Consider the following 23,995-nt stretch of genomic DNA (forward strand, 5'->3'; position numbering starts at 1 on the left):
AGAAGTGCAGGGTAGTGTAAATAACAGTATTGTGCAATATTATGCTTTTTGTACAATATACAGCAGCAGTAGTGTGTGTAACGTATATACGCATGATGTGATGACTGACAGTTCTGATAATGCAGTACTTATAGATATGAAGCAGGGAATATAATGATGGTGAGTTGTTTATCAGGGTGGCTGTCTGTTGAAAGAAACTGTACGTGTGCCTGGCAGCAAGTTAACACGAAGCAAGTTAATAGATTTATAATCCTAGGCCAGTATCTCTCCGTAGACTTCCATTCTCATACCATTGTGTCCTGACCCTTCCAATATGGCGGATGTGTTGACGTATGACGTTTTTTTTCCATTCGCGTTGAAAGCCTGTTAGGACTATGGCATGCTGGGAAAAGAGACCTATTTCAGAGGTGTACATAAATGAACTTTAGCCACTAATTACGAACTGCTATAAGGAGCAAACTGGATTTATACACCTTATTTTGTCAATTTGGTGACAATGTCATGGTTATATCTAAAAGCTAAATGAAGGTAAGAATGTGTGCGCGTGAAGCTATTTGTCATGTTTATACTCCTGACAGGTGACGTTAACGTTAGCTGGGTAGCTAGTAACAGTACTGCAAAATAACAAAACAGCTTTGTTATTAAACTTGGCATTCGGTTGTTTAACTTGTCGAAGGGCAACTTCGTGTTAGAAGGCGTCAAAACAATTGTTGCTATTTTGCATTTCTTGATTGTGACAAATTAGCAAATTAGCTAGTTGACTTTTTTCCCCATCTGTATTCCGACAAACACCGCCTCCTCCTCCAGGATTGGTCAATTCTTCAGAATTCTGCTGCAGGTTGCGCGTGAGTTGGAATTACTATCCAATGGAAGCGAACGATGCGCCTTAGGACCAGCGAATCAGGGTTTAGGAGGCGGGATTTGTCTTAATACGGGTGCATAATTTCGCCAGTGTTTTGTAAACAGTCGAGACTAATGGAATTTCCTCATCAGAATCAGGTTTATTGGCTAAGTGTGTTGACACACACCAGGAATCTGGTTCCAGCTGTTTGTGACTCTCAAAAGTATAGACATTAATAACACAATACTATACATTTAGCTTAGACTAAACAGGACAAAACAAGACAATACAGACTATACAAGACAAAACAGACAAGACAAGACAAAAGACTATGCAAGACAAGACAGACTATACAAGACAAGACAGGACAGTCTATACAAGGACAAGTCAAAACAGACTATACAAAACAAGAGAAATCAGATTATACAAGATGAGACTAAACACGATATGCAAGACTAAACCAACTATGCAAGACAAGACTAAACACGATATGCAAGACAAAACACACTATACAAGACTAAAACACACTATGCAAGACAAGACTAAACACGATATGCAAGACAAAACACACTATACAAAACACACTATACAAGACTAAAACACACTATGCAAGACAAGACTAAACACGATATGCAAGACAGAACAGACTATACAAGACAAGACTAAACAGACTATGCAAGACAGGCGATGTGAGACAATAAGCACATTGTTGGGAGTTTTACGTCAGAAAGAATATTAATCTGCATCCAGTGTGCTTATAATATTTTGCTTAAAGTTAGGGTCCCATTTAGATACAATAGAAGGTATAGAATATCCATGATGCACTTTTCCTACCTTCCTTACTTACTAGCTGCTACGTTTTTCAGCGTTGTAACTCCTTCCAAATCTTCCAGTCAAAACATAACAGCGTTCCAAACCTCTGGTGTTGAGAAACATTTTAGCTTCTTATTTTATTTATGATCATTATACTAATACCAGGTAGCATAGACTTTGCTCTTAGAACAGTTTTCATTCTTCATGGCAAGGATTCCACAATGTCTAAGAAAAAGATGCCCCTGAGACTGTGGTCCATGTTGACTCGATTCCATCCCATAATTTCTACATATTTGATCAGCTGCACATCCATGCTGCAGTCTCCTGTTTAACCACATTTACTACATAGTGATGACCACACTGTAGGCCACTGAAGTACACCGAACTCACTGTCGGGTTTATGGAAGCATATAGAAAGATGATGGGTGAAATGTGTGAAATTGTGGACTTAAAGAAATGAATGTGGTTAGCAGGAATATAAAGTACGTGAGGTATTGCAAGAAAACAAATCCCACACCGTTACACCACCTTTACCAGTACCTCCACCAGCTGGGCAGGTTGAGATCTGCAGTCCGTGTCATATGCAAACAGACCAACCTGTGTACCGGGAACAAGTGCCTGAGAACATTTTATTTCCCATTCTGGTGTTTGCAATTAACATTAACAGAAGCTCTTGACTTCAGATCATGCTCCACATGATTGCCATAAATACTCAGATATTAAGATTAGAAGTTTAAATTTGCCCAGATGAAGTTCAGCCCACAAGCTCTGGAACCATCACCAGCCATGTCTCGTGTAGCCGGAGCAGAACATCTGGACCACCAAGGACCACCCAAGAGGGCATCTGACTGACATGTTAAACAATCACAGTTTGTTTTGTTTAGGAGTGTGAAAATGTAAAGCCTCTACAAAAACAGACTGGTCTGCAACCATCGATCATTCAAGAAAGTAAAGAACTTCACATAAGCGCTCAGTGTCACAGTTGTAAAGATGACTGCTTCCTTCTTCCATGAGGGAACTAAAGCGTCACAATGGCTTTGTTTCCAGGCAAACTGTTAGCAAAATGTGACACAAAATTCTCCTGGAAATGCTGTAGAATCCAACCAATCTGATAAAGACTTCGAAACTGCTGAAGTGTTTCCAATTTTGTGTGCCGTTCACATTAGACGTTCTGCCAGCGGATTTCAGGTGTGACGTCTGATTGTTCAGATATTACTGTTGAAGAACAGGGATTATATCAGTTTAAACGTTTGTCTCTCTTTTTCTTAACATTATCTAAATTAGGGTTAATAGCACGCTTGTTCATTTCCTCCATCATGTTTTAAATCCCAGCTTTGGAATAGTTTCAGGTGTAATGATCCACACCTTTTATGTTTTGGATCGATTTCTGGTTGCAGGAAATGCCCAGATTTGATTTGATTTGTGTTAGCTTCATCATCTTTTTTTACGCAGTCGTCATGGGGATGCTAACATATCCTCTCAGTACTCAGGTGTGTACTGACGGGATAACAATACACTACATAATCTTACAAAATCAAACATATTTAGTGGGTGGAAAAGAGGTGGGTTTGAGATACAGACTACTGGATCTGTGGATTGAGTTTCACCATCTGTGAAGACAAAGAGACAGATCAGTTTTCAGGAGATCGGTTTACTCTTTCTAACCTTGTGTGTATGTGTTGGTTTTTTAACAGGGATATATTTGTCATTAACTGCCATCAAATCAGTCAAATTAATAAGCTACTTGAAATATCACAGTGATGAAATCTGTGGAATTTGTTTTATTGGCCCTGACTAGCTTTCTAAACCATACAAAGGTTGTTTAAATATTTAATCTTATACTTTTTGCATCATTTACATGTATTACGAATATGTCTCTTGGTCCTCTGCTCTATATGACACCTGATGAAGCATCTTCTCGCTCACAGAGTCATAGACACAGAGTCATATGGCAAGATGGCCACCTCAGTAGGTAAATAATAAATACATTGGCTCTATCTGTTCTGGCTGATTTTGGTTCAGGACAGTTCTCCACCATCATACTCCAGCTACTACAATACATGATTTCTATTAGACAAACAAAGCCAGCCAAACTTTTTCTGATGCCTGTGATTGGCTATGGCATCATCAAGGGAAGAACGATAGCAAGCAATGTAGAAAACATGGAACTAAGGTTTATTTAAAAAAGAAGTAGAAGTGGGTTACAATAGAACTGAGCAGTTTAAGGTTTTGCTCGAGGGCACAACATTAGCAGCTTGGCCGAAGCAGGAAGCAAGCGAACATGCAAATTTGACTTTTACTAAAAAACTTGGTCCTTCTTTTGGAATAGTCCTAGTGGGAATAGTGTTGGGTGAAATAGCAGTGATTTCTAGCTATCTAACAGCATATTCATTCAATAGGTACATAAGTGTTAAAGGTAATAAAAGCTACAACAAACTAACAGTTTTTTTGGGAAAATGGGAAAAGATCTCGTGGTGAAAATGCAATGAAGGTCATGTTTAATTTTAGGTGTTGGTCATGAGTTAGGTGAGAAGGACATGTGTTATATTTGAATGCATAGCTTTTGTTGTGTTGTACAAGTATTTCACTTATTGTGCTTTTATAATGTTAATTATAACGTTCTAATCAATTGAAAAATGTAAACCTTTTTCAATTTTTTTTTTTTAGAATATTGCACATGTATCGTATAGAGACGCCGCCATATCATATCTAAAATGTGTGTATTGTTACGCTTTTTGAAGACAGATTTTTAATCAGATTCCAGTAATCCTGTGCTTAAAGGTGGTGTGCACGATGTTTAAAAAATGCTTTTGTCAGGCGGACAAACAAGACAAACGTGTAGCCAATGAGCAGAAAGGGGCGTGTCTTGTCAATATGCGGCGGAGAGAGTGTTCACTGCGCATGTGTGACATTAGCAGAAAGTGATTGAAACATTGACATGGCGGATACCTGCCATTACCTCTGCCTCGGGTTCTAGGTGTTGAACGTCGTCTTCTGCGTGAAACGGAGCTAAACCTTACGGTACAACACACAGTACTACAAAAACCCATTTGTATTACCAAAGTATTACTCATTGTGTTCATTTATTGATAAAAATATCCTTTCGGCCAGCTGCCCCAACAGGTTCCGCCATAATAGTTGCCTGGGTTACGCATGTATGTGTGGGGCGGAGCTATCAAAAAAGGGGTGTCACCCATTTTGGGTTAGGGGCCTGTTTGTTTTGGTGATTTCAAACGTCAACATTGGCTTTGAAACATCGTGCACCCCACCTTTAAATGAACCCTAGTGGGTTTGTTATTTTGCCTGTAGTTGGTTTGCCTGTAGTTGACCAAAACGTTGGGATAGATCATGATGAGGCAGATCCAGATATAAGGGACATTAAGAGAGTTGTAGTTGGGTCATTAGTGGAATCGATGAGGGCTTTGGAAATTTCAGGGACGACACTCAGGGTTTTCCACATGAAGTGCAGATAAATTATTTACATTACATTATTTATTTTTCACAGTAATTATTATTTGCAGTCATCATTTACATTAGACAGTATGAGCAAAATGTAGTGTTTGTCTTTACAGCTTTTCTGTTCTTTTTCAATCAATGTGTATACAGACAGACACTTGTACAGACAGCGAGGCTGTAACACAAGCTGTTTGTGCTGACCTTGTTACATACAATATGGTTGCACAGAAGTCAGGCAACATTGCTGTAAGGTTCTGTCCTTAATCTGTGATCATAATTGAGGTGTTTAATGGTCAGTTTGATCAGGGTACAGTTTACCAGTGACTATGGGAAGGAAAACTCCAACTGAAACACTGGGTGTGTTCAGTGATTTTGGTGTAATTTGTTGGTTGCTGGACATCGTATTTTTTATTATTCCTGTGAAGTTAAAGGTTTATCATCTGATATCTTAGGTGGTAGCTCTGGTAATATGTCTTGTTTTTGGGAGTTACAACACTGATAAAACATTACAGTGTGCCAAAACTTCTGGTGGGCCAAAACATTGCAGTGTGCCAAAACATTTGTCTATGTGGACGCCAACTCTGTTACATTGGTGTTTAATAAGAGAAGAAATTGCAGTAGTCTTAAATTCCAAATGTAATGGTTAGGCTATGCTCTTAACTTTCTTTTGTGCCCACCATTTTCCAGCAATGTTCAATGTCATTAATAAAAAAAAAAAATTAAACCAAGAAGTATTGGACTGTTTGGTGCCAACACTGGACTCTTTAGACAGGTGTTGTTGAAGGTCTGGAGCTCTTTGGGTGTGAATACTATGGTCAACCTTTGTCACGGTTTTAGTAGGACTGAACTAATGTTGACCTTAAACCTTTTTGACAGTTACAGCTATAATAGTTCATATATGTTTGATTAAAGGTGGGGTCTCCGTTGTTTGAAAGCCAATGTTGACATTTGAAATCACCAAAACAAACACGCCCCTAACCCAAATGGGTCCCACCCCTGTATTGATAGCTCCGACCCACAAATACATATTTAACCCAGGCAACTAATGGAGAGAAATGTGTCTTTATCATAGCTGAAGGGAAGAACAATACGATTGCAGATAAACAAGCAAAAATGACACACAAGCGTAATCATGCAAAGGACGGCATATATTAGTTCTGTGTAACAAAGCAAAACCAACGTTACTCACCTATCGAGAAGGAAAAAGCGCCTCAGTGTCTTAAGTAAAGTTGGCCACATATTCACAGATTGGAGTTTCCATATTGACAAGACACTTTCTGCTCATTGGCTACACGTTAGTTTTGTTTGGTGCCTGAAGCATTTCTCACACAACGGAGACCCTACCTTTAAGAGTAACAATTGCACCACTGATCTGGTTACAACACCCAAATAAGGCTCAAAATCTGTTCCTTTGTTTGTTCTTTAGGTTTATGTGTCCTCTAGGTGGCACTAGAGGATCATGGATCCTGACGTTGTCCGCATGTATTCCTCCTCCCCCCCTCCTCTTGATGAGGACGGAGAGGAGGAAGACGAAGACGACTTTGGTGAGTTTGGAGGTTACTGCTGTGATGAGTCATCTAGTTTCAGCTTCTCAGTGTATGACACAACCACTGCGTTTGGTCAGTCGTTTGAGACGGATACCTCACCTCCTGACCGATACAACACGTTTACACAGAGTGTCGGTCAGCCAGAAAAAGAGTTGGCACTTAAAGAGGCAGAAAAGATAAAGGACCAGGAAGCTCCAAATCTCAAGTCAGTGGTTTGTGCAAGTGATGATTCTGTGGACTCTGGGAATGGAAATCTGGAGATATCTACAGTTCTTCTCAATGGTCCTTTATCCCCTGACTTACAGGGGGAGTTCTCAGTGGACTCTGCTACAGGGAAGCATATCACCTCAGAGCATCAGGATTTCAAGCTGGGTGACAAAGATGAGCACAGCAACAACCCAAACTGCTTTAGTAATGGCCCCATCACTTTTTGCTCTGGTAAACAGCTGGTGTTGCCTACAGTAACTAGCACCAACAGCACAGAATCTGTGGTAGTATCTAGAGCGGAGGATTCCAGCACAGAATCTGATAAAGCAGAGGATCCTATTGATTCTCATGAGATACTGAAGGATAGCACCTCTCAGACAAAGGTGTCTGAGGCTGTGGACACACTGGCAGGAGACGGGGTTACTGAAACCCAGGAAGGTGATTCCAGTCTGGAAGTTGAGGATCAAATCAACAAGGAAAAAAATGAAAAGGAGGAAACAGAAGTTGTTGTGCTGTCTGGTACTTGTGGACCATCTAGTGCTTCCTTTTGCAAAATACAGATACAGAGTCACTCTGAAGTTCTTGAAGATGTTGCCGATACATTGTTGGCACCGGTAGCAGAGAATGTTCCAATGTTTGATACAAAGTTAAAGGAAAACTTTGAGAACTGTAACAAGGCTCCAGTAAGTCCTGTGGTTGAAGGACCCCTTGTGGTTCCTGGAAGCGTAGAACTGGAAGAAGATTTTGAGGAAATGTGCTTGCCTGTAGTTGACCCAACAGAGGAGATAGACCACGATGATGAGGCAGATCCAGATGTAAAGGAAGTTAAGAGGGCTGTAGTTCGGTCTTCAATGGATTCGGATGAGGACTTTGGAGATTTCAGGGACGACACTCAGGGTTTTCCAGACAACAGCCAGACCGAATCCTTGAGTCAGGAGGGATTTGCTGACTTTGTGACCGCACTATCAGACTGCTCCTCACATGATGAGTTTGCAGATGCAGACACCCTGAAGGACTTGAAGGAAGAAGATGAACTGGCTGCAGAAGATAAAAATGATGTTAACGATAACGATGATGACACTAATAATCATGAAACAATATGTACAGAACTGCCCCCAAGCGATAGCTTTGCAGATTTTAGTTCGGCTCCGTTTGGAGGACCAGCAAGCACTACTGGTGAAAGTTGGGCAGAGTTTGGCCAGCAGGAGGAGTGTGAAGTACAGCAGGAGTCTTGGGCAGCATTCGAAGAGGAACAGCAAAGTAGTACTGCGACAGCGCCCTCTAATGATAGCCTCCAGACTTACAATGTGTTGGTATGTAGGGGAATTTTTTTTAGTTACATTTGCACCTCCTTTTTAAAATTTTGGTTTGAAAGTTACTATAAAATAATACCGAGAGCGCAGGCTGATCGATTATCACAAAAATAAGTGGGAAGGCAAGTCTGCCATTAATTATTATCAGTACCTCTACCTTGATTTCAAACTATGGTTTGTATAAATGGCAGATGACTTGAAGGTAAATCAGGCTATTTGTGCTGAGGTCGTTGATGCCTGTACTCTTGCTAAATATACTATACATGTCCAAGCTGAATATACTAATGATACAAATTAATAGAATAAAGTCCCTATATATGATCATAGAATGTTATAAATTTTATAATTTAGTTTATCAGTTTATGGTAAGATGCTAGTGTACGTGTCACACTGATCCCTGGATTGCTTACTGTGGTTTTAAACAGACCAAGATGTATTACATTTTTCCCCAGAGGACCAAACTTAGCAGTAATTATAGAGCTTGCTATAGTCGCAGACTTAATGAAAACCAAAACAGCTAAATAAGTTATATGATATAAAGAGAAATGAAAGTAAGATAGAAAGATGTCTCTGTGCATTTTTCTTCTGCCAGAAAAAAACTGAAGTACACAAACTGCAGTACCTTTTCCAAATCACTTTCCCTTTGGAGATGGCTCCCGATGACTCGGATGTGCCGACCCTTCAGGCCCTGCTGGAGCCCCAGGACCATGCGGAAAACAGGTGCCATAAGCATGTTCAGCCAACAGTGACATTTACGTATTCTGATAACTAAAACTGTTAGCAGTAAGAAAAAACATTTTCTTGTGAAATATCTGTACCATGGTCTAGGGCAGGGGTATCCAGTCTTATCGACAAGGCGCTAGTGTGGGTGCTGGTTTTTACTCCAATCATGCAGAGGTTTCTCACACCTGATTCCACCTGGTCAATCAGTTGATCTGGGATTTCACAGACTCAAGTGTGGCTTCTGTTTGGCTGAAATGAAGACCTGCACACAACCAGTCCCTTACCAGATAAGATTGCGCACCCCTGGTCCTACAAGCGTTTTTCTTTATTTAATATAATTTCCTGGTTGCTAATACTGAAGCAGATTAAAACACTTTCTTCCTTCTTCTTGCCCATGTTGTCTCAGGGAGTCTGGAGCCATGTGGCGCCACCTGTTGGACATCCACAATGCCTACGGCTTCAAAGTGCAATGGGTCGGCTCACACAGCAACAGAATTTTGCTGGACTGCCTGGGAATCTACAACATTGTACGTAGAAAACACTTCGAGAAAATCTACACTAGACAATCTACAATTTTACACAGAAAATTGTGGCAGGATCAACAAAGATACATTAATAAAACCCAAACGAGGGGAAGGAAGTAAAATGCATGAGCCTCTTTCCACTATTCAAAAGCAGACTAAAAAATTATTTGATTCAGTTTTCTCAACTGTTTTGTAAGCAAAGTTGGTTTGATGGTCAGACCACATTTGTACCCTGACGCTAGTATCACATAAACAACCCGTGAAAAAGGTTTTCAGTCAGATTTATTTTATGTAACGATCGGTGTTGAATGCTTTCTTCGTTCTTGCCGAGTTCTTTTGACGTCTTTCACTCGCTTTTAATCTTCTTTGTTTTATTCCTTCAGGAGTCTCCAAATGTTCTTGTAACGTCTAACAACAATTAACACACAATAAACTAATCGACGTATTGTTTTCATTACCGATTTACAGGATCCATTTATTCCTTAAACATATTGCACATGCACAAAGTAGCATCTTTATTTGCCATCATAGTAAAACAGGGCCTGCATTACCCGTGAAGAACCGTTTCTGTTTACATTTTCAATCAGTTGAATGTCTTGTTTGGTCTCAAAGCAAAGTTTACTTCTATGTTTATCTCTTTTGCAGCTGTTTACTGGTCAGAACAAGCAGCCTGTTATTGTACCCATGTTTGCTGCCGGACTGGTAAGTTAACTCCAGATCTAATTATGCCAATATGGCATATTGTAATTATCCTAATGCGGTAATCAACAAATGATCAGATTACAAGCCGTAAAAAGTCTAAAACACTTCCAGCATATTTAATTGTCAATTTTATTAGGAGTCAAAACAACCTACTAATTTAGATGCTTTAATAACATCCTGGTTTCATGCAAATATTTTCTGGTGTTCGAAGGTATGAGCAATAAGATCATTCAAACGTACTTAGACATTAAAGGTGGGGTCTCCGATCTTTGAGAAATGCTTCAGAAAATGAGTCGGATCAACAAACTAAACAAAAATCAAAACAAACGTGTAGCCAGTGAGCAGTCTTGTCAATATGTGCGGAGAGAGTGTTCAGTGCGCATGTGTGACATTAGCAGAAAGCGGTTTTAAGATTGACATGGAGGATAAAAACAAAGAAAGAAAGTGAAGAAAGGCTTACGATAAGGTAAGAAGTAGGATGTGTTAATATAGGATCAGCTTTCCAGCGCTGGAGAGAACTGAAGGAGCAGGAAGTTGGTCACATATTCACAGATTGGAGTTTCCCGAGTCAATAACTCCTGAGCTAAACGCTGTTACTACACAAATAACACCTCTTTTCTATCGTAGTAATGTAGAGACGCAGCTACAACCACGTTTTGTGTAGTAACAGCGTTTAGCTCAGGAGTTATTGACTCGGGAAACTCCAATCTGTGAATATGTGACCAACTTTACTTAAGACGCCGAGGCGCTTTTTTCCTTCTCGATAGGTGAGTAACGTTGGTTTTGTTTTGTTACACAGAACTAATATATGCCTTTGTCCTTTGCATGATTATGCTTGTGTGTCATTTTTGCTTGTTTGTTTATCTGCAATCGTATTGTTCTTCCCTTCAGCTATGATAGACACATTTCTTTCCATTAGTTGCCTGGGTTACGTATGTATGTGTGGGCGGAGCTATCGATACAGGCGTGGGACCCATTTTTTGTTTTGGTGATTTCAAATGTTGACATTGGCTTTCAAACATTGGAGACCCTGCCTTTAAAATGGTAATTAATAAATAAATTAATTAAAAACACCTATCTCACTGTCTTTTTCTCTCTTAGGGTATGCTTGAACCTACCAAAGAGCCTGTGAAACCTTCCTCCATCTTTTCCGTATCCTCACCTGGTCAGGGACGATCCGCTGTATGCACTCGGGTACGGAGGAAAGAATCCTAAAGTCATGCAATGTAATAGTGGACATATGTGTAACAGACAGACACAAAGAGCTCAGTACACGTAAATACATACTATGCGCATTCATGCAATTATCCGATCAGCCAATCATACCTGATGAGAGCAACATATAAAATCATGAGGCATCTTAATCATTTTGCCAATGGCTGTTTCCAGAAGTTTTGTGTTGATTAGGAAGATTAAAGGAGAATGGCCAGACTGGTTCAGAATGACATAAATCTGTCGAAACATGGAAAAACATCATCGGTCATTTTTAAATCTTTATCTGTCCAGGTTTAGTGAACACATGCCCATGGTAGACTCAGATTCTTGGCTGTTCTTGGCTGACAGAAGTGGAACCTATTGTGATCTGTCATTGTATATACAGTAGTTAACCTCAGGTTTCCACATATTATGTGTTGAGATGCTTTTCTGCTCACTCTGACTGTAAAGAGTGATTATTAGCACTAACATAGTGATTATTTGCACTAACATAGCCTTGTCCTTATTTAATTGACATTAACTGTGTGTGTGTATGTGTGTGTCCCACAGGTGGTGTCCTCATTAAGCTTAGATGATGACGGTACGTCTCAGCGCCGAGCTTCTTTCTCTGTAACGCAACGCAAATCCACCCGTCACTCTCGACAGAAATCTTACTCCTGATACAACTTCCTTCCTCTGTTTTCCTCCTTCCTGTATCGTAGCTGTCCTTATCCTTTCATCTCCATTCTGCTACGCCGTTTCCTGACGATCGGATGCAGATCATCGTTTTCTTCTGCCGCTGTTTTCTGTCCTTTAATCGTTTATTTCTCAGCTCTAATGAATAAACTGGACTGCCTTAAAACAAGGTGCCATAGTCCCGCATAGAGGACAAGCCTTCTGTCTGTCTGTCATAGTTCTCTCTTATGTCTACTACTTTCTATCTCTTTGCTGTAATCACTCTGGTTGTTATGCTGCACCCTGAGATGTACTACCTCAGTTGGTCAATATGCAATATTTTTGACCGACGTATTCCACTCGTACGCTCCCGAGTCTCAGGCCGCGCTGATAATTTGTCAGGTTCGGTGCAAACAAAGCCATTTCTCTGAGCAGGTGCTAAAACTTTTAAAGGAAAATCACTCAGCATTTGGAAAAAAAAAATTAGAATATTGTGTATATCATAGCCTCAGTTTCACCTGGTGGACCAGGTGCACTTTTCCAGAGAGACTTAACTTCTCATGGCCTATATGTATATATGTTCTTCTACATCGCCACTAACAACAAGCCAGAAAAAGTGGAATTGACGTTAAATTTCCTCGTGACACGAGTGGCCACTTACAGCACAAAGAGTGCGGCAAGTAACGAGATTGGACTTTTTTTTTAAACAATCCTGCAGTAGATAACGTGTTTCCATGGCAATTTGGGTTTCCTTCAAACCACATGCAATCCCACTGGCTTGTGAACTAACTGACAGAAAAATGCCATTAACAGTGACGTTTATTAGAAGTACAGTAGAAGTTTATCTGACTTCTAGACAAGTCAGGGGTAGACAAATCAGAAGTCCAATCTGTTAGCCGAGCACCAGGCAAGTCAAACCTTTTGATGTTCTGCCCATTCCGATGTTTTGGTCTAATCTAATGTAGTCTAATACAGTAACATGCGATGAGCTCTTCAGCTGGTTAAGTGCATTTAAAAAAAAATCTAAGGATATGGGACGAGGACACTAAGAGGTATAACAAAGATTCTACAAAGTGTCACCGAGTCCTTGGTTAAAAATTAGTTATTATATGACTCCAGCTGGCGTCTTTATCTAATGTCGATATGTGTGAGCTGAAAAAGTCTAGTGAGTTTTTATGAGTTTTAAACTTCATTTTGTCTTTTAATTCCCGATTCTCTTCCTGAATCCTAAATTATATACTGTGTTTTAATGACAGTTAGATCTCAGTGTTTAGGTGGGATTCAGAAGGCTAAAGAGTGTTGAGCTACTGATTTGTCCACCCCTGAGTTTCTGGGACGTGTAGAGTTATAGCGTCGATCTATCTGCACTCCAAACTTCAATTTAAACTGATAAAGTATTGGAACAGCACTTAATATTACAAAAAGGGTTCCTTTAAAGGGAAACGGAGAAGGCGAGCGGTCGGACATAGGATGATGTACAGTATAGCATTAAAATGCACTTGCGCAGTTATCCATGTGTCCCATGCTGCAGAATTTAATCTCTACCTTTTTTGTGAAGTTCCAAATTCACAAAAAAAACCCACAATAAACAGAAGTCTGAAAATAAACAGAATTATTTATTGAAAATAGTGTAAATCTTATGAGAAAAGAAAGATGATTAATATTTGAGTTTCAAGGGTTCAGGTTTTTTTTTATTTTATTATTTTTTTTTTTATTCTGATGCATGAGTATATTATATATATTATATTAATTATATTAATTATATGCATTGTCAAATTTCAGTCTCAATCTTTCAGATATTCAGTAGATTACCACAGTTTACTAACCCTGTTCGGGTTCAACTCAAGATTTTTATTTACATCTTTCACTTCTTCAACAGTTTGTCTCCTCGATCTGTCGTTCTGTCGTTCTGTTTCTTTTCCTTCGTCTCAATCTTCCTGATAAAAGATGATTAAACTGTGATTTGATTTCTGGTTGCACTTTTGATTTTTTGACTCTCTTCCTTTCTCAGGTTTGTATTATATAATTATTAATGTCGAAAACTTTAGACCACGCTTGTAAAATGGGTTAAATAAAACGGTTTATACTGCACATCATATTTCCTCACGTTTTTTCATATTTCCCATACTTTGCTGTTTCGCCTGTCTGCTCTTTGTCTTCACTCTTCTTTCTTCAGCCTGATAAAGATATCATTGCTATAATCATTGAGAAATCTTTAAATGTGTCATCAAGCTCTGATATCTTGTTTATTAACAAATAGTGCTTAAAATGGGGGAAAAACCTTTTCTAAACACTTAATATTACAGTCTCAGGCTTCTATGTAAAATCTTACTATGTAAATCTTAAAATCTTAAAAAATGTCAGCTTTTTTCCCCCTTTTTCTTTCTTTCTTTGGCTTTTTGGGGAAAAAATCACATTCATCTACTCTGTATTTATGTAGCTTTTTTCCCTCCAAGTCTATGAGTGTGTGTGTGTGTGTGTGTGTGTGCGCGCTTGTGGGCATGGTGTGTGGCATTAAAATTTTTTTTAACCCTCACGTGCTTCCACATGTGCTGCCATTATTCACTGCAGCACCAGGGGGCGCTGTCACACAACTCAACCTCGATTTCTTTGGGCCGGTGGAGGACAGTAGCTCAGATATTGACACTGAGACACCGATGCCAGGTTAGAGAATGTAATCAGTTTTGAGCAACACACACACACTGACATTACCTACTGTATATGCTAAGGGTGCGGTGATGACATGATCAGAGAGCTGATTATTATGAATAATAATGATGTCACAGAAAGTCACTTAATCAATGATTGAAATTAGTACTGGGTCACTGGGGTTGATTTACTAACTAAATTTGGAGATTTGCCAACCAATTAATATAAGTTTTGAGCTTTAATGTTGTCCTCTTTGACAGGCTAAACAATGTTATAGCATTAAGCACAGTATTACCGCTGTTCCACCCCTAGCGTATATTCGCTCTGACATCAGTAAAGAATAAAACAACACGTCTGTGCTGTTATACGGAAAAATAATCAATAACCATATACAACCATGAAGTCGATTATTTTCTTATAACAGCGAGTCGCAAAGTGTTTTATGACTCTTATACCACACCAACTACTTAAAAAAAAGCTTACTAGATTTATTTGTTAAAGAACATGACATACTTTTTATCCATTTATAGTTACAACGAATGTCTACTGAAGTTCACTTTAATGCTTAAGACGAAATCAGAATCGACTCTTGACTCCCGAGTTGCTTTCCAGACACTTCACACTGCTTGACTCTGTAGTTATAGAAGAGACCCCTCATGTGATATCACAACACTCATACTCGTCACAGCACTCTTCCACTCACGTGTAGAACATGAGTACAGCTCTCATAGAAAGTCATTACATCTGTCTTCACTGATAGGAGTTTAAAAGAAGAATCCTGTGCTGGAAATTTCATCCATTAGTTTTCAGCAAAAAAAAAAACAACAACAAAATCAAACCTTTTTGCCCAAAACAATCATGAGAACTCTACAGGAGGGACTGATTATTAATCACACACTCTGGTGTTATCTAGGTGAGGTTCAGTTCTTTTTTTTTTTTTTCAATCTGGTTCATCACAAAAGTGTATCTCGTATCATCTCGGGGAGTTTTTCCTCACCACCATCACCTCTGGGTCGCTCATTAAGGAAAGTTTTAAGATAGCTGATTTTGATGATGTCCAGTGTTCGAAAGCGTCCGATAAATTAAATAGAATGATGTCGGATTTACCACGAAAGCACAAACTCACCGGCTCTGCCGAACAGAAAATGCTGACTCTGGAGACTCACGTTTCTCCTGTTACCATGGAAAGAATAACAAATGCATTGATATAAACATGAGATTTGCAGCTTTGCTTCTTTCATAGCTGCTCATATAGAAAATTAATTAACAACTTTTGACCAATCAGCAGCGCTGTGGTACAGTATAGCATACAGTTCTACACACATGTAGACATTTCCTCACATCCTTATTGAACAGATGTGATCAAGTTGCTGTGACTCTCCTACTTCTTTGACTTGCGGAGTGAACTCTCGGTTTTTTGCGGGTCTTCTTCATGATCCATGACCTTTCAAGAAAGAGGGTTTGTTTTTCTCTGTTTCTCTGCTTCACCTGATTTTACAAACAGTTAGTAAAATCAGGACATGTTGTGTGTTCCTCGGTTAACCTCAGCAATGAACTGAATTCTGCAATGAAGCGCACAAACACTACAACAAGAAAAACCTGTTGACTGTGAGGGTACAAAGGGTTGTGAGTTCAAATCCCAGGATCAGCTGTCACTGCTCGGCTCCTGAGGACGGCCCAGAACCTTGGTCCTTAACCCTTAGTTGTATAAAAGAGATAAGCGTAAGTCCTTCTGTATAAGGGAGTCTGCCAAATGCTGTAAACATAATGGAATTGTAGTCTGATACGGCTCTATTTGTGAGGGATGTGATAGCGTGGTGTTTAAAGTGTTGGCCCACTGATTAAAACGTTGTCAGTTACAAATCCCAGGTCCTTCAAACATCAACTGCTCAGTTGTATAAAAGTGAAATAAAATGTAAGTCGCTTTAGATAAAATTAGGGGATTAAGAGTTAGCATAAAGTGACCCTGTTCTGAGCTGTACTTTATGTGACTAGTCATTTAAAGCAAAGGACAGCCTTTTTGTGTCTTCAGGAGATAATATGGATGTTATGAATATGTGGCTTTGCACAGCATAATGGGAAACGGTAGAGATTCTCAGTCGACAAAGTCTACATCATAAGGACACGTTGTGTCTATCTGGAATTAATAATGTTTTAGAATAAGTAATAAATCATCACCTATCACTTGGTACAAAGCTGTTTATTTATTTTTTTTGCAACATTTTTATTTATTTTTTTTTTACTTTCAATAGACACTTGGTTCAAATTCACTCCACCGTCAAATCCTGGCCATTTATTTGACCTTTTCTTTCAACATTAAAAATTAAAAATTTAAAAAAATGTACAAAAATGTTGCAAGCCCAAGTGTTTGTGCTTTGCTCATAACTGTGTGTGTGTTAAACTGTGTGTGTGTGTGTTAAACTGTGTGTGTGTGTTAAACTGTGTTTGTTAAACTGTGTGTGTTAAACTGTGTGTGTGTTAAACTGTGTGTGTGTTAAACTGTGTGTGTGTTAAACTGTGTGTGGGTTAAACTGTGTGTGGGTTAAACTGTAGGTGTGTTACACTGTAGGTGTGTTAAACTGTGGGTGTGTGTTAAACTGTGGGTGTGTGTTAAACTGTGGGTGTGTGTTAAACTGTAGGTGTGTTAAACTGTAGGTGTGTTACACTGTACAGTACTGTAGGTGTGTTACACTGTAGGTGTTACACTGTACAGTAGGTGTGTTAAACTGTAGGTGTGTTACACTGTACAGTAGGTGTGTTACACTGTACAGTAGGTGTGTTACACTGTAGGTGTGTTACACTGTACAGTAGGTGTGTTACACGGTAGGTGTGTTACACGGTACAGTAGGTGTGTTACACTGTACAGTAGGTGTGTTACACTGTACAGTAGGTGTGTTACACTATAGGTGTGTTACACTGTACAGTAGGTGTGTTACACTGTAGTTGTGTTACACTGTACAGTAGGTGTGTTACACTGTACAGTAGGTGTGTTACACGGTAGGTGTGTTACACTGTACAGTAGGTATGTTAAACTGTAGGTGTGTTACACTACAGTAGGTGTGTTACACTGTACAGTAGGTGTGTTAAACTGTAGGTGTGTTACACTACAGTAGGTGTGTTACACTGTACAGTAGGTGTGTTACACTGTACAGTAGGTGTGTTACACTACAGTAGGTGTGTTACACTGTACAGTAGGTGTGTTACACTGTACAGTAGGTGTGTTAAACTGTAGGTGTGTGACACTGTACTGTAGGTGTGTTAAACTGTAGGTGTGTTAAACTGTAGGTGTGTTAAACTGTACGTAGGTGTGTTAAACTGTAGGTGTGTTAAACTGTACGTAGGTGTGTTAAACTGTAGGTGTGTTAAACTGTAGGTGTGTTAAACTGTACGTAGGTGTGTTAAACTGTAGGTGTGTTAAACTGTACGTAGGTGTGTTAAACTGTAGGTGTGTTACACTGTACAGTAGGTGTGTTACACTGTATAGTAGGTGTGTTACACTGTAGGTGTGTTACACTGTACAGTAGGTGTGTTACACTGTGGGTGTGTTACACTGTAGGTGTGTTACACTGTACAGTAGGTGTGTTACACTGTACAGTAGGTGTGTTACACTGTACAGTAGGTGTGTTAAACTGTAGGTGTGTTACACTGTACAGTAGGTGTGTTACACTATAGGTGTGTTACACTGTACAGTAGGTGTGTTACACTGTAGGTGTGTTACAGTAGGTGTGTTACACTATAGGTGTGTTACACTGTACAGTAGGTGTGTTACACTGTAGGTGTGTTACACTGTACAGTGTAACACTGTAGGTGTGTTACACTGTACAGTGTAACACTGTAGGTGTGTTACACTGTACAGTAGGTGTGTTACACAGTAGGTGTGTTACACGGTAGGTGTGTTACACTGTACAGTAGGTGTGTTACACGGTAGGTGTGTTACACTGTACAGTAGGTGTGTTACACTGTACAGTAGGTGTGTTAAACTGTAGGTGTGTTACACTGTACAGTAGGTGTGTTACACTGTACAGTAGGTGTGTTAAACTGTAGGTGTGTTACACTGTACAGTAGGTGTGTTAAACTGTAGGTGTGTGACACTGTACTGTAGGTGTGTTAAACTGTAGGTGTGTTAAACTGTACATAGGTGTGTTAAACTGTACCTAGGTGTGTTAAACTGTACGTAGGTGTGTTAAACTGTAGGTGTGCTAAACTGTAGGTGTGTTAAACTGTAGGTGTGTTACACTGTAGGTGTGTTACACTGTAGGTGTGTTAAACTGTAGGTGTGTTACACTGTAGGTGTGTTAAACTGTAGGTGTGTTACACTGTAGGTGTGTTACACTGTAGGTGTGTTAAACTGTAGGTGTGTTACACTGTACAGTAGATGTGTTACACTGTACAGTAGGTGTGTTAAACTGTAGGTGTGTGACACTGTACTGTAGGTGTGTTAAACTGTACGTAGGTGTGTTAAACTGTAGGTGTGTTACACTGTAGGTGTGTTACACTGTAGGTGTGTTAAACTGTAGGTGTGTTAAACTGTAGGTATTGTTGCATGTCTTTTGGTTTAATTGTGTGGAGAGAGAGAAAAAAAACAAGTTGGGTGTGTTACACTATAGGTGTGTTACACTGTACAGTAGGTGTGTTACACTGTAGGTGTGTTACACTGTAGGTGTGTTACACTGTACAGTAGGTGTGTTACACTGTACAGTAGGTGTGTTAAACTGTAGGTGTGTTACACTGTACAGTAGGTGTGTTAAACTGTAGGTGTGTGACACTGTACTGTAGGTGTGTTAAACTGTAGGTGTGTTAAACTGTAGGTGTGTTAAACTGTACGTAGGTGTGTTAAACTGTACCTAGGTGTGTTAAACTGTACGTAGGTGTGTTAAACTGTAGGTGTGCTAAACTGTAGGTGTGTTAAACTGTAGGTGTGTTAAACTGTACTTAGGTGTGTTACACTGTAGGTGTGTTAAACTGTAGGTGTGTTACACTGTAGGTGTGTTAAACTGTAGGTGTGCTAAACTGTAGGTGTGTTAAACTGTAGGTGTGTTAAACTGTACGTAGGTGTGTTACACTGTAGGTGTGTTAAACTGTAGGTGTGTTACACTGTAGGTGTGTTACACTGTAGGTGTGTTAAACTGTAGGTGTGTTACACTGTAGGTGTGTTAAACTGTAGGTGTGTTACACTGTACAGTAGATGTGTTACACTGTACAGTAGGTGTGTTAAACTGTAGGTGTGTGACACTGTACTGTAGGTGTGTTAAACTGTACGTAGGTGTGTTACACTGTAGGTGTGTTACACTATAGGTGTGTTAAACTGTAGGTGTGTTAAACTGTAGGTGTTGTTGCATGTCTTTTGGTTTAATTGTGTGGAGAGAGAAAAAAAACAAGTTGACCTGAAAAACAAGAGTATCTGTGGATTAGGGTTGTTTTTATACAGTCTTGTGTGTAGTAATATTAAAGTGTAACTCTTTGTGTGTATGTGTGTGTGCGTGTCTGTGTGTGTGTAGGAGTGGATCCAGAGCTGTATGAACTGACCACTGCTAAATTAGAGAGCAGTAATGCTAGCAGTAATGTAGCGGATGCTTTCACCAGACTAATGGAGACCGCTGAAAAAAGTAGCACTGTGACCAGGTGTGTTTACACACACACACACACACACACACACACACACACCTCATCACATGATTTTAAGGGAAATGTTTTTGTTTTTTGAAGCTTCTTATGAAAAAAGAAAACAAAAAAGCAAAATAAAAGCATTTTCTCTGGAGCACTCAGACTTTTGTAGCCCACTGTACAAATCAGAGTCTAACGTCATCATAGGAGCTTTTATTTAGAGAACTTACTCAAAAAATCTTCCATGTATGAATGGATGGATAGATAGAAAGATAGATAGATAGATAAAAGGATGGATGGACATTATAGATAGATGAACGAAAGGACATGATAGATGGACAGATGGATGCATGGAGGGACGGAAGCGCGGACAGACAGACAGACAGACAGACAGATAGATAGAAAGAACTGACAGACAGAAGAAAGAAAGAAAGAAAGAAAGAAAGAAAGAAAGAAAGAAAGAAAGAAAGAACTGACAGACACAGATAGATAGATAGATAGATAGATAGATAGATAGATAGATAGATAGATAGATAGATAGATAGATAGAGATAGATAGATAGATGAAAGAAAGAACTGACAGATAGATAGATAGATAGATAGATAGATAGATAGATAGATAGATAGATAGATAGATAGATATATGAAAGAAAGAACTGACAGATAGATAGATAGATAGATAGATAGATAGATAGATAGATAGATAGATAGATAGATAAAAGAAAGAACTGACAGACACATACAGACAGATAGACAGATAGACAGATAGATAGATAGATAGATAGATAGATAGATAGATAGATAGATAGATAGAAGCTGATTTTTATTGCTCACTTTGGTAAACTATGGAAAACAGTACCGACTCAGTCATGATGCAGTCATGGAGAGAACTGTGTGTGTGTGTGTGCGTGCGTGTGTGCGTGCGTGTGTGCGTGCGTGTGTGCGTGCGTGTGTGCGTGCGTGTGTGCGTGCGTGTGTGCGTGCGTGTGTGCGCGTGTGTGTGTGTGTGTGTGTGTGTGTGTGTGTGTGTGTGTGTGTGTGCGTGCGTGTGTGTGCGTGTGCGCGTGTGTGTGTGTGTGTGTGTGCGCGCGCGTGTGCATGCGCTGGGTGGTGTGTGTTCACAGGAAGCCCGAACAAGACGGAGAGATAAGTCAGGAGGCAGCGCAGGTGATCTCTCTCCTCCCCAATCTGTCTTTCATGCACGCAAGGGTCCTCATGTTCCCTTCCACCCTGACTCCAGCGGCCAGTCACCCGTGACGTTCCACCTCCAGCCAGTTTTCACCTCAGCGGCTTTCGTCCTCCAGTGACCTCTGACCTCACCTGAACCCGTACCGCAGGTTCATTCATAACAACAAGAGAAAGCACCGTCACTTTCTCGAGCGCTGTTCATCTTTTTTGTAGTGCATGTTTTTGTGTTAATCCTTTCTCTTACATCTTTGTGCAACATTTAGATTCAACTCAATCTGTGTTTTTTTTTCCTCTGAAATTTCACCTGTGTAAAAAAACAACTGCACATTTTATTACTTGAAACCTCACTAACTTATTAACAGAACAGACCGACGGATCGTTAGATACCTTTTGCTTTGCGCTCCTTAAATTTTTACTTCATCACAAACCTTCTTGAAGTCTCCTTTCATTCCTAACTAAGGTAGACGAGTATTAGACGTTTCCTTTGTGTGTTGACTCCGTCTCCTTTAACTGATCGACGAGCATTTCTTCGAGAATGTTACTAAAGACGAGTTTTTATTTATAACCGTTACCATAAGGTAAGCAGGTGTGTATTTATTATGTTATATTATATTATATACATTATCCATCTTCTTCATGTGTGTTTGTCTGTATTTATTTTTGCCAGCATGTGAGGTTGGATTTTTGCACGTGACCCGAATGACTGATTGACACGTAAGAATGTTCCTATGGAGAAAAAATAATAAATAAATAAAACACGGTATGCTTGAGAACTTTGGAGAAAGTAAAAGGATCTTTTTTTTTTGTTTCAACCCAATTCATGTGCATTTACAGCTAAAATTTTATCACGGATTTGTTGTTGTCGTCCTTCAGCTGCTCCTTATTTAGGGTCACCACTGCCGATCATCCGATCCACGTAGTTTAATTTTGGCAGAGTTTCACCTCAGATTCACTATTGGACACTCTTGGACACCCTCTTGGTTTGGAACCAGCAGTGAGACTTATCCCTTTACCTGGGAATCAAACCCGGCTCATGCCGCATCCTGCTGCTGGACCACCACGGGGATAAACGTATAAAAATCATTGATTATTTTATCTGGTCTAGTTCCAAATTTGTGCACAGATTCTGCTCTTTTATTTTTTGGAGTTAATCATTCAAGTGATTCAGTAAAATCGATAACTACAACGAGTCAACAGAAGCTTCATTCTGTTCCAAGTCAAAAGGGCTTATCATGTAAAATAGTTCCCTCTGGATGATCGTAAACTTGGGGTAAACAGCATCCTGGGTTATCTTGTTTCACACTGCTCATACTTTACCTGGGATTAACATTGCAAAGTTTAATACTTGTGACAATTAACACATTACTTAAACATTCCTAACACTAACAACTGCACTGTTTCTGTATCAGTAAAGTAATAAAAATGCATCATTTACAGAAACAAGACTGGACCAAATGTAGCTAATATGAGAGCAACGATCAGAAGACTGATTTATTTTCCGCTCTTTCTAATCCAGGAATGAAAACATCTCTGTAGATTTTATCTGTGCTGTTTAGCCGCTTTGTGAGTTGTCTTAGCTTTTATCTAATAAACCGCCTGTTAACACATCCGTTCGTTCGTCGCCTGCTTGTTTTCTAAACGACAGCCTGAAACTCAGCGTAAAAGAGGGTGCCAATAATTTTAGAATTGACTGTTGTTGATTCAGTTTAACTCATTTAGACAGTAGATTGATGACTAAATATTGTTTTGTCTACACATGCCTAGAATATCAATAATGTACAGGTAATTCAGAACTATTGGCACCCCCTTCGACCATTTTATAAAATTAAACTTTTCATACATTTTAAAATGCAGCTTAATGGAAGGAAAGAAACAATAAGTAGTTTAGAAATAACTGAGCTAGCAAAAAAAGGAGAGAGAGGAGGAGAAACTGAGCAGATACAGTCAGCTGCTGTTGCGTTTAGAGCTCAGCATAAAGACGTATTTGACAAGGAGCTCATTCTAACACACACACACACACACACATTTGTTACAGGTTCTATTAAACCTGCAAAGCACAGCTGTGGGGGAAAAGGTAACTGGACAAAGACCAGGTCATTTTTATACCTTTCCAGTCTTCTGCTGTTCAGTGTTTGTGAGTCTGTGCTTATAATATGCTCAGATTCATGTTTGTGGCTGAAAGGTGTGGAACCTGAGGTGGTCCTGTAGCATCTCTTGTAGCTTCTCCACCTCAAGGTTGAATGTCTTGTGCATGCTGAAATGCTTTTATCAGAATCAGAATCAGGTTTATTGGCCAAGTGTGTTGACACACACAAGGAATTTGGTTCCAGCAGTTTGTGACTCTCAAAGGTACAGACTTAAATAACACTATACTATACAAGAAAACAATGCAGATGATGAGATACAATATAGACAGAATGAGCATAAAATATGGATATAGAATGAATAAAATATGAATATAGAATATGAACGATCAGTAATGTACATAAAGTGTAGGCGTGCAAATAACAATATTGTGCAATATTATGCTTTTGTACAATATACAGCAGCAGTAGTGTG

General features: G+C 39.4%; 1 protein-coding gene across 2 annotated transcripts; it reads left to right on the forward strand.

Moving 5' to 3' along the window:
• Positions 1-363: 363 nt before the first annotated feature.
• aftphb (aftiphilin b) lies at positions 364-23,043 on the forward strand. Of its 2 annotated transcripts, XM_060879224.1 has the most exons (10): positions 365-528; positions 6,537-8,177; positions 8,770-8,897; positions 9,307-9,427; positions 10,070-10,126; positions 11,228-11,320; positions 11,891-11,921; positions 14,567-14,659; positions 20,143-20,266; positions 21,373-23,043. In XM_060879224.1, exons 2-10 carry the CDS (start codon positions 6,570-6,572, stop codon positions 21,503-21,505), a joined length of 2,388 nt encoding a protein of 795 aa, XP_060735207.1. In that variant the 5' UTR covers positions 365-528; positions 6,537-6,569; the 3' UTR covers positions 21,506-23,043. The 2 variants fall into 2 exon arrangements, with proteins under 2 accessions (XP_060735208.1, XP_060735207.1); XM_060879225.1 differs by lacking the exon at positions 14,567-14,659 and having other exon boundaries at positions 364-528.
• Positions 23,044-23,995: the final 952 nt, after the last annotated feature.

This window comes from Tachysurus vachellii, chromosome 10, assembly GCF_030014155.1.
Source record: "Tachysurus vachellii isolate PV-2020 chromosome 10, HZAU_Pvac_v1, whole genome shotgun sequence".
NCBI lineage: Eukaryota > Metazoa > Chordata > Actinopteri > Siluriformes > Bagridae > Tachysurus > Tachysurus vachellii.

What these genes read in the sequence shown, in the direction of transcription:
- aftphb (XM_060879224.1), top strand. Translation starts at nt 6,570, where the DNA reads ATGGATCCTGACGTTGTCCGCATGTATTCCTCCTCCCCCCCTCCTCTT. An exon ending in GCCTGGGAATCTACAACATT is followed by an intron (nt 9,428 to 10,069) that starts GTACGTAGAAAA and finishes TCTCTTTTGCAG; the next exon opens with CTGTTTACTGGTCAGAACAA. An exon ending in AAAAGTAGCACTGTGACCAG is followed by an intron (nt 20,267 to 21,372) that starts GTGTGTTTACAC and finishes GTGTGTTCACAG; the next exon opens with GAAGCCCGAACAAGACGGAG.